This window comes from Trematomus bernacchii, unplaced genomic scaffold (assembly GCF_902827165.1).
Source record: "Trematomus bernacchii unplaced genomic scaffold, fTreBer1.1, whole genome shotgun sequence".
In the NCBI taxonomy this organism is placed as follows: Eukaryota; Metazoa; Chordata; class Actinopteri; order Perciformes; family Nototheniidae; genus Trematomus; species Trematomus bernacchii.
The window spans coordinates 281,024-295,866 of NW_022987685.1; the positions used below are offsets into that span (position 1 = coordinate 281,024).

At 40.4% G+C, this 14,843-nt stretch overlaps 4 protein-coding genes across 5 annotated transcripts; 1 reads left to right on the top strand and 3 right to left on the bottom strand.

The window, feature by feature from the left end:
- Window positions 1-2,365: 2,365 nt before the first annotated feature.
- LOC117487905 (zona pellucida sperm-binding protein 3-like) lies at window positions 2,366-6,649 on the bottom strand. 2 transcript variants are annotated; one of them, XM_034136667.1, is made up of 8 exons: window positions 6,273-6,649; window positions 5,244-5,371; window positions 4,996-5,099; window positions 4,670-4,874; window positions 4,317-4,434; window positions 4,075-4,166; window positions 3,906-3,994; window positions 2,366-3,811 (listed from the first exon to the last, which is right to left on the bottom strand). In XM_034136667.1, exons 1-8 carry the CDS (start codon window positions 6,585-6,587, stop codon window positions 3,723-3,725), a joined length of 1,140 nt encoding a protein of 379 aa, XP_033992558.1. In that variant the 5' UTR covers window positions 6,588-6,649; the 3' UTR covers window positions 2,366-3,722. The 2 variants fall into 2 exon arrangements, with proteins under 2 accessions (XP_033992558.1, XP_033992559.1); XM_034136668.1 differs by having other exon boundaries at window positions 2,369-3,811; window positions 4,697-4,874; window positions 6,273-6,587.
- A 358-nt stretch (window positions 6,650-7,007) lies between these two features.
- On the top strand, window positions 7,008-8,190 carry ufsp1 (UFM1-specific peptidase 1 (non-functional)). The gene has a single exon (XM_034136465.1). It carries the CDS (start codon window positions 7,142-7,144, stop codon window positions 7,889-7,891), a length of 750 nt encoding a protein of 249 aa, XP_033992356.1. The 5' UTR covers window positions 7,008-7,141; the 3' UTR covers window positions 7,892-8,190.
- An 83-nt stretch (window positions 8,191-8,273) lies between these two features.
- Window positions 8,274-10,316, bottom strand: si:dkey-85k7.10 (endonuclease domain-containing 1 protein). The gene is made up of 2 exons (XM_034136464.1): window positions 9,851-10,316; window positions 8,274-9,389 (listed from the first exon to the last, which is right to left on the bottom strand). The coding sequence occupies exons 1-2, from the start codon at window positions 10,172-10,174 to the stop codon at window positions 8,808-8,810; spliced, it is 906 nt and encodes a 301-aa protein (XP_033992355.1). The 5' UTR covers window positions 10,175-10,316; the 3' UTR covers window positions 8,274-8,807.
- Window positions 10,317-10,985: 669 nt separating this feature from the next.
- LOC117487786 (endonuclease domain-containing 1 protein-like) lies at window positions 10,986-12,388 on the bottom strand. The gene is made up of 2 exons (XM_034136451.1): window positions 12,056-12,388; window positions 10,986-11,902 (listed from the first exon to the last, which is right to left on the bottom strand). Exons 1-2 carry the CDS (start codon window positions 12,344-12,346, stop codon window positions 11,318-11,320), a joined length of 876 nt encoding a protein of 291 aa, XP_033992342.1. The 5' UTR covers window positions 12,347-12,388; the 3' UTR covers window positions 10,986-11,317.
- Between the last annotated feature and the right edge of the window lie 2,455 nt (window positions 12,389-14,843).

Here is a 14,843-nt window from a genome sequence, read left to right on the forward strand (position 1 = left end):
AAAAAAATGTTATTTTCTGAATAGTACAGTATATTGTATCTGATGTAAATATGAATGGTAAAGCTTGTAATAATTTATTTGCAGGATTATTTAAGTTACATTGCAAAGAAGACTGAAAGAAATCCCTAATATATCTGGATCTGTAATTTTTTTTTAAACATTATGCCAAAAATGTGCTGCCCTAAGAGGAGGATTAATACCCACCAAATATAAATAGTTTTTTGCAGGTATTTAAATATCTCTCACATATTCTACTCCTTCTTTTACATCTTACCCCTGCTGATATGAGTCAGCTTTAATACTACATGGTCACCGCTGCTAAGCTGAGGACAATGTTGACAAGTTGTTGCACTGTTTGCTCAAAGGGCTGTTTGCTTGTGTCTGAGCCAACAGGGGAGAGGAGAGCGAGACGAGGTACGTGCTGTGAGCCATGCTCCGTGGTCAGGACAGGGGATTGGGGTGGGGGTGAGGGATGTGTGTGAATGCGGGGGCAGGGGAATCCAGTCACACTGACTCCTTGTTTGGAATGGGACACAGTTATTGAATTCAGGATGATTTAAAAGAGATGGGGTAATGTAAAGGGATGTGTTTCCCTGACTGCCAGAGGTAACAACCTAAAGAAGGCAGGGGGGGGGGGGGGCTTGAATGTACTATATAAAGTGCACAGCTGTTAAAATGGAGTGTGTGTGTTACTTACTTTCTCATCCAGGTTTTGGGCTCGTGCCAGCTGGGTCTACTCCTCTGGCGCGACACAAGACAGGAAGCTGACATAAAAGAATGGGACTGTCTGTGAGGGACACAGGAGCCAAGACAGGAGTCAGGACACCGACGAGGTCGGAAGTTATTGTTTCAGCTTTCAGGCTTCCATGGTGACAAGAATCTTATCCCTCAATCGAACACATTGTGATTCCATGGTGACGGCAACAAGTGTGGAGAACAATCCCGAACAGGAACCTCATCACTGGAGTTTCTCCCCAATCAAACGCTGTCATTTGGCCGATGAGTAAAGCATTTAACCCCGTTATACTCCATTGGGGCTACTAAGTGGCCAACAACTTAACACTGAAAAAACTTTCTTTAAAACTACTAATTTTACATTGAATATTAATCTTTAACTTTCATTTGTATTCAGTACAATGTGGTTATACATATTTAAAATGAAGATTATCCCCTCAGATATTCATTTGAACTTTCTCTTACTTTTTCTGGTTAGGTTATTTACACATAATTTTGATAATCTTAATCTGGTGTATGTGTATTTACTCCTTTTTAATTTAACCCACCTTGTTGTTTGTCCCTACAGCATCAGCTCCAACTCCCTGCTGCACTGTGAACAAAGCATATATCTCATTAGGTATGTCTTCAACTTAAAATAAGAGGCTGCACTTAATTAAACCACACATTATTAAACAATGATGTAGCTCTGTCTCCCCTCCTACATTTGATATGTTAGAATGATTGTGTTCCCTGTAGGAATGTGCATGGTAACCTGATCTCAGATGCTTATCAATTGCTCAATAAAAAAGATGGGACTTCTGCCTAGAGTAGGGACGCTCTGGGATGATTTTAAAAGCCTCTGGCACGTCACATGTGAGCGCTAAGGCGTCTTTTTCCCAGCGCTGTCACCTAGAAATGTTTGTCTTATTTGTTTTGCTGAACATGATAAAGGAAAGACACGTAACTGTAACCGTGGATTGTGTTCAGTGCCAGTAATCTAATTCAAATCACTATATTTGTATTGTGCACGCAAGTTGCATGGAGATGGTTTGGGTTGATGATGGGCAACTAAACAGAGCACTGTGGTTAGGGTTAGGCACAGATCCAGTTTTTTGGCAAAGGTTATTTAAATAAACACTGCATGTATCGAGGTTCAAGTGTCACAATCTCTCTATCACTCATCTCCAGCTACTTTCCTTGCTTAATCTATTATTGGTTTGTTTCTCTTGTTGCCATTCTCCCTCGCTTCATCGTTGTGACATTAATTCTCATTTAACTGTTTCGATATTTAACCAGGACCCTCATTAAGGATCTCTCCTGAATGTTATCCAAGTGTTTTAAGTTCCTAAACATAGCCATACAAATTGTAATCATGCTTTTTTATGTATACTGGGATTAAATGTGTTGTAAAATCCTTTTTACATACACATTTGCTGTTACAAAAGTGGCATGTCCTGTAGATGATAATCTGGGAAGGTCTTCCTGTTGGAACCCTGTCTGTTTGAGAGTGGCTCCAACTAAGGGAGACATCAAACATTATCCAATGTGTCTTGCCAAGACAAATACTTGCATCACACAGTGTGTAACATGTCACAACATTTGAAAAAACAAAACAGGACAGCTACAAGTGGTGAGGGGGTGTAGGGCCTTTTAAATATGATACACTACTTATCAATAACAATTTCAATTGGCCACTCAGAGACACAGCTGTCAGAATACTGTACGACTGAGTCGGGGTGGTTTAAAATATGCCAGGCATGTCACGTTATAACTAACACCTCAAACTGGATGCTCATAACTAATCCTAAATGTTACCAACAGTAGTTCCTTTGACTGCTATTTCAACAATTTCATTCACAAATGTCTTGCTATACAAGAGAATTACATTGTTCTTTCTGATCTCTGGAGCAATACACAACTAATTAGATAAGAGAAAGACCAGCATATAGATCTTCTTTAAAATTGAATTTGTAATGGTTGAATAAAGAGGTTCATTATCAGGATACATATCAAGAGGCAAGACGTTGTCTCATGAAATCTTCCAGGTTTCCCATGTGATCTGTCACGTTGCCTCTCAGTGGACTAAACTAGTGTCTCTGTTGCAGACAGGGGATGTAAAGCGCATGCAGTGTATGGCTGCAGAGCTGTCCCATTCTTACTCAAATATCTGTTTATTCTAGTGCGCTTCTTGCCTCCAAGATATTTTGGGTTCTATTGTAGTTCTTTGGCCTCTTTGTGGAAATTCCTCATGGTTTTGTTTTTCGTGGCTATCAATTTACATGGCTGACTGAAAAATGACCCATTCTTCACTAAGGAGATGCTCGTTTGTAAACAGGATTACTTTACTCAGCCCAAAACATTTAAATATTGAGACAACCAAATAAGTATAAGGTTCAAGACTACTGTGTAACTTCCACCATCAGTGTTAAAATTGGTCAGTGTTTGTTTTATCTCGGGTCATGTACAATTTCCTCAAAGTATGCTTTACAGAGTTTTGATTTAGGAGCATCCTTAGGCAAAACAAGAACAGCACTTGCTCAATGTGCTGGCATAAAGCATGGAAGTGTGATATTGTAGTTGGAATTACTAAAGTTTATATAATTATGTAGTATCATTTAACTGACACTGTCCAAAATGATAAGCACATCTTTTGCCAGAGTGAAAAAACTCTCCGCCTTTCATTGATGTATGAAGTGTAATACTCTGTTTACAATATGGCCAGCTCATCTCTTCTTCCAAAGTGTTCTATCTTCCTCAGGATAGTTGTGTCGGCTTACTTCTGTGATGTGTTAAAAACGGATGCACAGGCCACCAGGGTTCAGATCATATAATGAGTATAAAATAAATCAGGAAAACCAAAAAATAGCATCAAAATTTCCACTTTTATGACGTCATTAGAAAAACAATATGAGATGGATTCGTTATCGTCCCTGTCACCCAAATCCCCTGGTTTTGGTGTCAACAGTCCCTGTACCCACCTAAGTGTAAAGTAGGAAAAATACTCTTTAGTGATTGACTGACAGGTGGCCTGTCCAATGGGAGCGCGGCAGGGTGTGAAGTGGCCCAACTGCTGTGTCCGCTTCATGCTTCTCTTCTGTCAAAAACACACATTCAACAGGCTTAGTGACCATATTATTGTTTTGTAATACATTGGGTTGGTTGCATTTGTTTGTAAAGGGCAGAGCAACCTGTATTTAGCTGAGTGGTGTGGCCAGTGTTGCAGTCCTCAGAGGCACAGCATCCACACAGAGCGTCGTCTCCCTCTGTGGCACGCCAGCTGATTGACAGAGAAACATCTTGATAAAGCACCTCAGCTGGGATGCAACCGAACGACAACCAGTTGCTTTTCAACCTAACCTGAATGTGGGCCTATTGAAGAAGCAGGCTTTATCAAGATGGCTGTGCGACTTTTGTTTCAGAGTGGCTCTGATGTGGCAGCTGATGAACATCTAGAAAAAGAACATCAATTTAATTAAGTGCATTTAATCCAGGATTAATTTATATAGATTAACAATAATCACAAAGAAACAACACCATAGTGCTAATTAATGATGACTACAATGTCAAAGGAATGAATCACTCGTGTCTAATGTTGTTACCTGCTCCACAGTCTCCTTGTTGAGGTGGAAGGCTTGGAAACTGAAACATAGTCTGTTATCTTGCTTCCTAGGGAGGAACTTAGATGAAGACCCCGGTAACACACTGTCCATAAGACATCTGTCACAGAGGAGCAACACATGGATTACTGAAATGATTCCATAAATGACAAACTTTAGACATGAAGCTACTCTTCCAACCCAGTCAGATAAATGTTGTAACATGACAAAAATTGCCTCCGAGTATCCATTCAATCAATTCTTTCTTAGATTGTAATCCTTGCTTGGGCACTGCGCCATATAATGACCCTTTGTTGTGAGTTTTTTGTGCTGAACTATTCATAAATGAGTGTTACTTTTTGTAGTCAGAAGAAAATATTGACCCATGCTTAGTGATGAACTTGTAGCTTGGCAATGAGAGGGGGTCCGGCTTCAGCGTAGCGACACAGGAGTCCACATAAAGAGTGAGAGGAGGGTGCAGTGGGGCCTCCACGCTTGCCTCCAAAAACACTGCTTCCCCCTGCTGATACACTGAGGAACTACGAGGAGAGGGACAGCCGTCTGCATGAGAACAAACAGACATTTTTGCAGTCACAACTTCATATACAGTCCAGAAAACACTTTAAAAAATCTCAGAGAAATCTTCCACTGGTACAGGCTGGATTCAGTGGGCTGGTTTTACCTGCCATGGTGCGTAGGGAGAAGTGCAGAAGGCCGAAGACACTGATAGTTGATGTCATGGGTAGCCAGGTTGGGGTTAATGGTTCTCCACTCACTGTCTGCTTTCTGTGCTCACAAAGATAACAAATTGGTTACACAATCACAAAGTGTAGTCAGCCAAACACAACTCACTTTGTTCCTTTAAAATATAATGCAGCAAGAAACCCGAAATGCCATGTTGTTGTATGAATTCTTGTGTGTGCGCCTCACCTCTTATAATGGCACTCAATGGGTATGACAGTAGTTGCCCATCTTACTATCAAACTACCTGTAGAGGATGGAACCGCAGCATTTGTCAGCACCAGCTGGTTGGAATACACTAGCCAATCACCATGAACCTGTAAAGTAGCATAGGGAGTGGCTTAAAATCACTTTGTTCACAGTATTAAATTATTATAACATATTATCCTATCACTAACACATACATGTCAGAGCATTTTATATTGTTGTAAGAGGAACCCATTTTAGATACTTAAAATAATGGGTACATAAGTATTACAGTACTGCAGCCCATCATGTATTTTCATAAGTAAAAAGCAGTGGTTTAATATAACTAAGTAAATGTACTCAAGTGCAATTTTGGGGTACTTGAACTTTACTTGAGTATTTCCATTTGATGCTAATTTGTTATTCTACTCCACTACAATTCAGAGGAAAATATTGTACTTTTACTCCACTACATTTATTTTGTACCTTTAGTTACTTTGCAGATTTTGATTAATGATGTGAAATATAATCAACACTTAAATAAGACTTTAGTTACAAGCTACCCAGCAGTAAATAAACTAATTAAAAATAGTTCCACTTTTACCAGCTATGATAAACGCATCAATACATAAATAATTATAAATCAAAACATATAATATATATTATGATGAAATTTAATTTAATTTAATGCAGTACTTTTGGTCATTTAAGTATATTTTGATGCTAATACTTTTGTACTTTTATTTGAGTAACATGTTGAATGCAGTACTTTAACTTGTAACAGAGTATTCCTACAGTCTGGTACTTCTTCCACCTCCTGTAAAAAGTAAGTTTTAGAGAAATATAGTGTTAAGAGAAAAGTGCAATAATTGCCTCTGAAGTTTAATGGAGTTTAAAGTAAAGTAACATTAAATGGAAATACTAACTTAGGTAAAATATGTCCCAAAGGTTCTTAAGTAGGCTACAGTAGTTTGAGTCAATGCATTAAGTTACATTCCACCACTGGATATTATTACAGTCCCCTTCTCTTACACGGGACTCGGTGCCGCAGTCCTTCAGCCCCGCAGAGATGACCATGTCGGAGTCAACCGCCGGTCCCTTCGCTCCACACCTCTTCTGGGTTGAGTTTGCTCCAAGCCGAAGATGCTCAGGTTTGAACGGAACACCTTTCTTCTCAAAAAACTGTCTTTTAACGGTTATTGTCACTTCGACTTCTCCGCACTTTATTTCAATTCCGCCGCTTTCACGAGTTGCTACATCACTTTTTTCAGCCAAGCTAACGTCCAACGCAAACAGCAAAAGATGGAATAAGCACACGAATATTATATATTTTACCCGCTTCGCCATTTCTTTCTTCTAAATTAAGAAAAAACAAAACAAGCTAGCAATTTATAATTAGCCAACCGTCAAATTAATTACACACAGGTGTGCTGAGCTCGCGTGCTCTTGAGAGCTTAATGCTAGCTTCAAAGACTGCTCAAAACATTAGTTGAACAACATACAGAAGAACATACAGTATGCTGCGACTTGAAACAAAGAGATGTCTTATAATATTATGTAAAAAAAGAAAGAAAACGATAATAAAAGCTAAATTGGCAGGTGCAAATATTCTACAACTTTATTCAGTATTGTCTACTAAAACGTTTTATTGATGTTTGCAATTAAATAAATGTTCAAACGTCCCGTTGTATCGCAATGATGAAAAGGAGCTGTCATCTCCTGAAGGCATCATCGTCTGTAGGAACAATTCTAAGGCGGAACAAGACATTTCGGCAAGTGCTGCGATGGGACTGTTATTGCAGTTACACAAGGAGACTTCCGTGTCAACAGCTGTTAAACTGTTGAACTCCAATGCATAACGTTAAATGTGTAGGCTATTCGATCGAGACAAACTATAACAAATGGATAAAAAGTTAATGGCAGCGGAATCTGAGGAGATTGACTGGGGAGAGAGTGCAGTGGACGAAGGGAAGATTATGAAGAGGACCCAAAGCTTATCCGAAAGTGTCCACACAGGTCTTCCTTATCCACTTACAAATCCTGTGAAATGTTCTCTGATAAAAGGAGACTATCTCTACTTCCATTATGGCTGTGATGGACAAGATGACAGAGGTTGGGGATGTGGCTACCGCACTATTCAGACCATGGCTTCCTGGATTTGTAATAACTGTGTTCCACTTAAGGACAAACACACACCTCCACCAAGCCTCCCTGAAATCCAGAAAGCTTTGGTCACCATGGGGGACAAACCCGGCTCGTTCTCACCCTCCAGGGATTGGATAGGGACATTCGAAGCCTCCCTGATTCTTGACTATTTCTATGATGTTCCCTGTAAGTTAGTGCATGTTAGAGGTGGAGGAACAGAGCTGGAGCATGTTGCAGTGGAAGAGCTCCATCGGCACTTTGAGAAGCATGGATCTCCAGTCATGATGGGAGGGGACAGGGACAACTCTTCTAAAGGGATCTTCGGGGTGTGCACTGGGGGCGATGGGAGCTACCTGCTTGTCGTTGACCCTCACTACTATGGATGTCAGCTGGAGAAGATGGAGCTGCAGAGGCGGGGGTGGGTGGCGTGGAAGAGAGTGTCATCTCTGGATCAGTCTTCATTCTATAATCTGTGTATGCCTCAGACTGCCAACAGAGCAACATAAACGTACTGCAGACCTATTTCTGTTTCAGACTTACACTTTAATTATTATTTTTGAGGATGGAGTCTAAAAATCGTCTTATTAGTACAGACTTTGTTCTGCATTTTCAGCATGTTTGATTTAAAATAAGCTGTAGGGACATCTTTTGGATGAAATGAATAATTACAACGAATTTAAAGACCAAACTGCTGATAGAAATTGATACATTTCTTCATCATTGCTCCATTAAAATGTATTAAATCTGAAATCATCTTTGATAATGTGTCCATACATTCAAAAGTAAATGCTTTGGTTTGTATTCATTTTAGTATAACATGTTATTTACTTTTCAGGGTATGAAACACGGTACATAAGTTCATTTTCCAATTTACCTGAATGTAGGGCAATCATCGAAATGTCTGGATCAGGATTTAGATAGAACCTAACCCCTTTGTGGTCAGAGTGGTGGCAGCACTATACACAATCAACATTGTAAATATACCTAAAAAAAATACCTCAAAGTAGACCAAGCTAATATTTGGAATTTATTCGTTTTTCGACATTCAATTATTTGTAATTTTTTAACCAAATATGCTAAAGATTCTATTGTCGCAGGTTTTCAAAAGTGAAGAGTTACATCTTTGAATTGTATGGTATTTATTATTGATGTGTTAAGTCTAACAAAATAAGCAATTTGTACACGTCTCCTTTAATTTCTAGGATACATTGTGATAGACTTTACAATATTTCTTGAGATCTAACAAACCAATAGATGAAAAGAGAATGTAATTGATAGGGCAAATCATATTTTAATTTGGACTCACTCCAATTTCCCAATTTATTGCTTACAATATATTATTTCCAGGCATATTTCAAGCTTCTGGAACCCAAAACCTTCCCACAGTGAAATGTTTGACCACATTTTACTGCCACATTATAATTAGATATCTGGCACACAGTCACTATAGAAAATCTGGAAGTTCTTATCCACATCCATCCTCCCCTTGAGAAACTTCTCCATGTTCTTCAGAGGAACCTCCACCATGTGGTTGTTGACACGGTCGTTGAGCCCATAAGCTGCAAACACGGGGAACTTGTAGCGCACAAAGTACGGTGCATTTTGGTCAAACTCGGTGCAGCAGTAGGCCGACCACAGGTACTCCGGTACAGCCACCCGGTCCAGGTTGTTGCGACGGATGGTGTGCCCGGAGGTGGTGACCCCGGTGACCACGTAGGCTTTGCCCCGGCAGTAGTTGTTGAGACGTTTGCGAATTAGGTCCCGGTGTTCTGCCCAGGGACCGATGTTGAACTCCCTGATCTGGGGCACCACATTCGTCAAGCTGTAGGTGGAGGCTTTGTCCAGGGGGTCAGCCTGATGCTCGTCAGGATTCAGCTGGCCACGTTCGTACTGAACCACATCAGCGTAGTCCTCCAGCACTGCCTGTGTGTCCTCGAAGTTCATGTGCATGCTTGTAGATTGAGGGAAGGGCTCCATGTTACTGCTGCTCTTATCTGAGGCCAGCTATAGAGGGAAAAAGAGGAGGAGATGAAGTTTTGCTGACAATGTACAGTAGTTACTTCTAAAACGTTATAGTGAGAAATAAACGTGTAATCCTCATTCAGAGACTGTTACATCCAGACAAGTCACACAAATTATTTGCATAACTATGTACCAGAGCATAAATAGTTGAGGCAGCACTATCTTATTGAAATATAATTCAGCCAATAAAGTAGCTTATCTCAGGCTTACTTTGTTGCCAGTGTATAGTTCCCCTAGCTTTCTTAACTGCTTGTTAGGGGTGAATATATGAGGTATTTATGAGTATTTGTCTTTACACATAATGTAAGGCTAGATAAATGTATACAAATAGTGTTCATTAACTACAACATGGCACAATCCAATTTATATAGTATTCTGCATCTACAATAGAATAAGACTCAGACTGATAGAAAATCTAAATGTTTGCTTGAAAAAACACTCACCTGGGGCTCAAACATCCACGGGAAGTCCACCTGCTTCTCCCCATCAGACTTCTTGAATGTATATGCAGAATAAATTGGAATGTGTCTTTGGGAGTCGTACAGGGTGACAAAGCGGGGTTTATCCTCGTACCTCTGGCAGATCTTCGTAAAGGAGGTGCTGAGGTAGCCTCTGGGTGGAGTGCCCATGTAGAGGGAGTCCTTACAGCGCTCCACATGGTTGAAGTCCCCCACCACTCCTGCCTGGACCCCCGGGAGCCACACACAAGTCAGCACGGCCACGACAGCTGCCAGAGGTAAGGCCCGCTTTGCTGAAGCAGGTGTCATCACAGAAGCTCTCTTTTTCCTCAATCTCACCAACTACTAATATGTCCTTTAAGACCTCTTTATGTCTGATCGAATGTCTCTTTCTCCACTCTAAATCCACTTCTGTCTGACAAGTACAGCCGCTCTCTAAACTAAGTCAACATCTCCCAGCCTCATCTGTTCTCGGAGCAAACTGCTCTCCCATAAAGTCTTTTACATATATTCAAAGTTGCACAAGTGTCGTAGCAGTAATCCAAAAGGAGTGAATGTTATCAATCCAGGAGAGCATTTTATAACTGAGACCTGCAGAGGAAAGAATTATGCAAACCTGATATATATATAATAAATTAAGACCTTTTACTTAAGTTGTCCACAAAAGGCTTTAGATATGACTTTTTGCCTTTTAAGCTTGTTTTTTAGTTTTTCTCTGAGACAGAGGGTTATAGAATGAGGAAAAAATTCAGGATTGGAAAAAACGAAATGTGTTATGTCAGTCTATGTATGTGTCAGATTAGAAAAGGACCTTTACTCTATAGTTTCTTTAAACAAAATGCAAAGCAGCCTTCTGTTTCATCTGTGGCCTCTAAATGTACCCTTTTTATTCCAGTACAGACGATCTAAAGTCTGTAAATGTCCCAGAACAACAACAGCAGAGACCCCATGAGAAGGTTTGTCAAATGTAGTCTAGTTTTTATTCTAGTTATCTTGCTGCTGTTATTGATTGGTTCATGATGGGAAATCATGAACCAAATTAAATATCACAGAAATGATTCAACTACATTTTAGTTAAAGGTTGTAAAGGTTTATTTCAGCAAATAAGGCAAGGCGGGTACATTTTCGTGAGATTCATGTAAAATACAGTAAGAGCACTACTAAACATTTCAGTCTTTAGGTATGTATTGTTGCCAGTGGTAACAAATTTAATGTTGAGCTGGATTATATGAAGGACCATAGACTATTGTCACAGAAAACATTTTGAAGTTACACTGCAGGAAAGGACCAGGTTTAAATGATAGAATTGCTGAATAATAACTAAATTCAATTCAACTGCTAACAGAGCCATTTTTAGTGTGCCACTGTGCAAGTAAGAGACGACAGAACATGACCCAGAGTGTTATGTCTAAATTGCAGGCCTTTTATAGCTATATTTGTGCCTATTTATTTTTACTGGACCCTGGGGGGGACACAGTCACCCACAAAGATCCGAAAGTTCTGTTCTACAAAGGTTGTCTTCTTGAGGAACTCCTTCAGTTGCTGGACGGAGATTTCCAACACCTCGTTGTCCTCCTCCTCATTCAGGCCGTAGTGAGCGAAAGATGGGAACTTATATCGCTCGCTGAAGGGTGCGTTGTGGTCGTAGTCAATGCAGCAATACGCCGACCAAATGTACTTGGGCACTGCCACGCGGTTCATGTTCTCCCGGCGAATCATCTTCCCAGAGGTGGTGATACCGGTGACGATGTAGGCGGTTCCGCGGCAGTAGTTGCTGAGCCGTTTGCGGATGATGTTCTCCTGTTTGTTCCAGACTCTGTTGTTGAAGTCTGGCGTCATGGGCACGACATTGGTGAGGGTGTAGGTGGAGGCCTTGTCATCTGGTTCGTCCTGATGCTCTTCTGGGTTGAGGGTGCCACGCTCGTACAGGACGGCGTTTGTGTAATCGTCCAGGACTGCTTGGTTATCTTCGAAGTCCATGTGCATGTAACCACGTGGGAATGGCTGCATCTCATCTGTATCAGAATACATGGAGAGCTGTGTGGACAGATAGAGCAAATGAGAGGACAATGATAGGACAGAATGTGATCTGCATGAATTTCTTTTGTTTTAATTTGTAAATATTAAAGCATGCTGTTCAGGTTAAAACATCTCAAAGCATCTAATGTGCATTCCTTATTTGTCCCTTACCTGTGGTTCATACATCCATGGGACATCCACGCATTTGTCCCCAGCTGATCGTTTGAAAGTGTACGCAGAGTACACAGGTACATGATCCACGGTGTTGTACAGCGTCAGGTAGCGTGTCCTCTTGTTGTAACGCTGACAAATGAACCTGAGGGAGGGGTGTTCCAGACCAGTCGGTGGTGTTTCCATGTAAAGGAATTGTCTGCATTCTGAAGACAGCTCTTTTTCCACTCTCCCTCTTACCGCTGATGTTATTAGGTTGACTAACAGGAAAGTCTGCACCCAAAATGCCATAGTCAAGACGTTTTGTCACTCAAGCTGTGAAATGTGAGCTGCTCAGAGTACTGAATGTGCGTCTTTGGCTGTCCATGGAGCTCATTAAAACAGCTAACAGGTTTTACACTCTGTAATCAGGGCTCAATATGCAAAACAATTCACTTGAGCCGGTCCACCCACAGCTAGGGGGACAGCTTCAGTAGACGGCCAATAAAAAAATATATCAGATTTTTTCTATCTGGTGTTTGGCTTGGCGTTGGCCCCATATAGCACTTGACTAAACAGCACATCTTATTCAGTGAAGCCCTTATGTAGCAGCTGTTAAATTGCTTACAGAGGGATGTACAGCAATTGGCTGCTTACCAACGGTTCTTATCCCCTTTGCCTGGAGTTATCAAATGTTTTAGGCAATACATTTGAAATTAATTCTTCCCCAAAAACTACAACGTGCAATTTCACTTCAAAAACATCCAGAGAAACACATTAGTGAGACATCATTTTACAGATTACAGATTGATTTCACTACAGAATAGGGGATGGGGGACATTAAATTAAGTTTAAATAAGCAACACTAGAGATTCATAGACAGTGCACTCTGAAACGCATATAAGGCACATAACAAAACAGTTGCTTTATTCATTTTTTTACACACATGTTTTTTCGCAGATGTGATTGGCCGTGAACAATGTCAGAAGTTATTAGTATGTACAACTTAAGAAAAGTTAGAAAAAAAGTATCCATGGTGGAGATAATGCCTGTATGTAATGTCATCCTTTCACACTCATTTTACAAAGTGGAATCCTAACTTGTCCAACATATTTCCATCACTCATCACCCTATACCTCACATACAGTAGAGAGATATTTACTTTTCATCAACAGTATTGGTTAATAAAAATCAATTACCTAAATATTGATGCATGGCACTGCCACTTAAACAGTAAAGGGCCTTTTTATAGGATTAAGAGTTATTAGGATTGTGCTGATACTAGACTGTGAATACAGGATACAACAGGCTCTGCTGCTTAGGTTTGATTAGTCTTCTTATTCAGTAAACATGTAAAGGCAGGACTTCTTAACACTGCTTCTAATAGGTTTGTTTGAGTTAGTCCTAGTAGGTAGACAATCCATTACATCTAGTTCAAGATGTCCCATCACACTGAAACACTGGTCAAGTCTCTCTTCTTCTTAAAGGTGTTTTCTGACACACAGCCCTTGTAGAAAATATTCAGGTCATTGTCTGTGTCTGTGTGGCTCTTCAGGAAGCTCTCCAGAGTCTTCAGAGGGACCTCCACCACACTGTGGTCAGTCTGCTCATTCAGTGCATAGCCCCCATAACTAGGGAACATGAACCTCACCTCATACGGAGAGTTACGGTCAAACTTCGGGCAGCAGTAAGCCAACCATAAGTATTTTGGGATTCCCAGGCGGTCCCTGTTATCTCGTTGGAGGGTCCCTCCAGAAAGAGTCACCCCTGTCACTATGAATGATTTGCCGTGGCAGAAGTTGTTGAGGCGGCGGCGGATAATGTCCAAGTATGGGTTCCAGGAAGCGTCCAGGAGGTTTGTGAGTAATGGGACTACATTGGTGAGAGTATATGTGGAGGATTTGTCGTCTGGCTCTGATTGGTGCAGGTCAGGATTCAGCGGGCCCCGTCTGTATTCTACAGCGTCTGTGTAGTCCTCCAACACGGCCTGGCTGTCCTCAATCAGAGGGGGGGTGTCTTCAGTGAGGGGAAGGGCTCTCATGTTGCCACTGTCATCATCAGAAACCAACTGAAGAGATAAGATTTGTTATTGGTTTTATTTCTTGTATTTGTTTGATGTATTATGTTGCATTGTTGGAGGGGACTGGGACTTACATTATTCATTGCCATATCTACACTGTAGCTACTGTGCATATGACAATAAAGCCTTTGAATTGAACAAATTAAATAATTGTGGTTAGTATTTTGAAAGTGATGGTAATCCAAAAGCCAGGGGATTTATGCCAGTTATGAGTGGTTGGTGTAACAAACTGCTAAGACAATAATAATCCAATTAATGGTTTAAAAGCTTAAAGGAGTAGTTGTGGGAGATGTGCCTGTTCACATTCTTTCCAACAGTCAGTTTTATGTTTGTAAGGCCAATAGTGATTTTGTACCGGTAGGCTGACTCTCTGTTTTTATCAGCTGGCTTCAGAATAATATTCGACATAGTAAACGTATTGTGTAATATCAATGTTCTTATCAAACTCTCTCTATTGAGCATATGTTCCAAAAAAGTCCTTTATCTGTAACTATTCCTTTTAAATATAGGTGTGTTTGGGGACTTGCTTTTGTGATTGACAGGGCTTTTAACCAGTTAGCAATTGCTGTTTATTTGTCTGGCATGAAGGCTTAGTCTTCTTTACTACATTCTGTCTCTTTTAATTGGAAAATAAAAAAGCGTATCCCTATATTAGATATTTTCTGTTCCTTTGCAAACCTTCCTGTTTTCTTTCAGTTTGTTTGTCTTGTCTCTAATAACAACAATACT

Bases quoted from the DNA above. Each gene is read 5' to 3' on its own strand.
- LOC117487905 (XM_034136667.1), bottom strand. From the start codon at position 6,587: ATGGCGAAGCGGGTAAAATATATAATATTCGTGTGCTTATTCCATCTT. The intron at 4,875-4,995 runs GTAAAACCAGCC...GTTCTCATGCAG, and splicing joins CTCCCTACGCACCATGGCAG to ACGGCTGTCCCTCTCCTCGT. The intron at 3,995-4,074 runs GTTAGGTTGAAA...TCTGTCAATCAG, and splicing joins TTCAATAGGCCCACATTCAG to CTGGCGTGCCACAGAGGGAG.
- ufsp1 (XM_034136465.1), top strand. From the start codon at position 7,142: ATGGATAAAAAGTTAATGGCAGCGGAATCTGAGGAGATTGACTGGGGA.
- si:dkey-85k7.10 (XM_034136464.1), bottom strand. From the start codon at position 10,174: ATGACACCTGCTTCAGCAAAGCGGGCCTTACCTCTGGCAGCTGTCGTG. The intron at 9,390-9,850 runs GTGAGTGTTTTT...TTCCCTCTATAG, and splicing joins CGTGGATGTTTGAGCCCCAG to CTGGCCTCAGATAAGAGCAG.
- LOC117487786 (XM_034136451.1), bottom strand. From the start codon at position 12,346: ATGGCATTTTGGGTGCAGACTTTCCTGTTAGTCAACCTAATAACATCA. The intron at 11,903-12,055 runs GTAAGGGACAAA...CTGTCCACACAG, and splicing joins CATGGATGTATGAACCACAG to CTCTCCATGTATTCTGATAC.